We start from the raw sequence: 1424 nt of genomic DNA, 5'->3' as shown, positions 1-1424 counted from the left end.
AATTCATATTTGATTCTTTTCTTTCTTGTACCATATCTTTGAAAAAGACGAGAATGTCAGACAAAACTGCAGTATACATATTATAGTGTTTTGACTTATTTTCATCCCCTTTAATGTTCCAAATCTAAACAAAATATATATTGTCATTAATTATTTAATCTTAATTTTCAGGTTTAGTTTTTTTATTTGAAATGCCTAGATTCAGCTTTGACCTGGTTTAATCCGATTTTATTTACAATTAATGGGATCAAAGTCGGGAAAAAAAAACAATAAACAACCTTCTATATTCATTTAGCAATTCTATAGCAATTCTATATTCATTTAGCAATTCTATAGCAATTCTATATTCATTTAGCAATTCTATAGCAATTATATATTCATTTAGCAATTCTATAGCAATTCTATATTCATTTAGCAATTCTATAGCAATTCTATATTCATTTAGCAATTCTATAGCAATTCTATATTCATTTAGCAATTCTATAGCAATTCTATATTCATTTAGCAATTCTATAGCAATTCTATATTCATTTAGCAATTCGAGTGGATTTTCGTTTCCTCGCGCTTGCTTCCAGACTGTGGCGTTTTGGCGGGAAAGAGGGCGAAGGAGAGCCGTCTGTCACGTCGCATTTTCCCCCAAATTCGGGGCTTCCTTCGGCGTGCGTCGGGCGGACAGCTGCTGGGCGACCACACAGCGGCGGCGATGGAGAGCAGCCAGAACGCCTATGGTGATGTATTTGCTCCTCCACCGAAGGGGATGCCGCTGAAACGCTTGCGAATGCAGCAAAGGTAAGTGTGTGTTTTTTCGTTGGTCATCATTTAGGGGAATAATCCATTATGTTTAATTGTTAACTTGTTATCATAGTGCAGTTAGGTTTACATGTTAGATAATGTGTGGCTAGTAGAGAAATAGTGGTTTTCAACCCAAAAATAGGCAGCAGGCATAAGTAAATTTAGTGATAGGCCTATATTCTAAGACAATGTTACATTGTCTACGTTATTTTGTTTTGCTTGGCAATTCAAAAGATTGATTATTAATCACATAACTCATGTGTTACTGCATTTATTTTATTTTCTAATATTTAATCGTTATGAGTAATTATCCCCTGTTGTTATTGCTTTTAACTCCGTCAGTTTTCGTTAGCCTAATTGCTCGCGTCGTTTTGGTTCGATTCCCGATGCGTCCCTGGCGGCTCCGTTAAGCCCAGGGCGTCACATTGCTCGAGTCTCCGTAACGTGCTCGAGGTTTTATTTCTTCCAGCTTTCGTCATTTTCGAACATGGAAGTGAAACCTTCTGCATGTTGCTCCAGGGGGTTTCTCTCTACGCTTTGCCTAAGTGTGGCTTTACACTTTGTGAACGGACTAAGCGAGGGAAAATATGATAAATTGCCATTGAATCACGCGTGACACTTAGTAAGGCAGG

The 1424-nt window shown here is 37.3% G+C and overlaps 1 protein-coding gene across 1 annotated transcript in view; it reads left to right on the top strand.

Moving 5' to 3' along the window:
* Nucleotides 1-590: 590 nt before the first annotated feature.
* LOC119593871 overlaps nt 591-1424 on the top strand; it is a gene marked incomplete in the record, with an annotated part of 4572 nt that continues 3738 nt past the window's right edge. The window contains 1 exon segment of the mRNA XM_037942899.1: nt 591-789. Coding sequence (XP_037798827.1) covers nt 704-789 — 86 coding nt within the window.

The sequence above is a fragment of the Penaeus monodon genome, chromosome 33 (assembly GCF_015228065.2).
Source record: "Penaeus monodon isolate SGIC_2016 chromosome 33, NSTDA_Pmon_1, whole genome shotgun sequence".
In the NCBI taxonomy this organism is placed as follows: domain Eukaryota; kingdom Metazoa; phylum Arthropoda; class Malacostraca; order Decapoda; family Penaeidae; genus Penaeus; species Penaeus monodon.
Note: the sequence above shows the minus strand (reverse complement) of the source record. Positions and strands in the feature narration are given on the sequence as shown.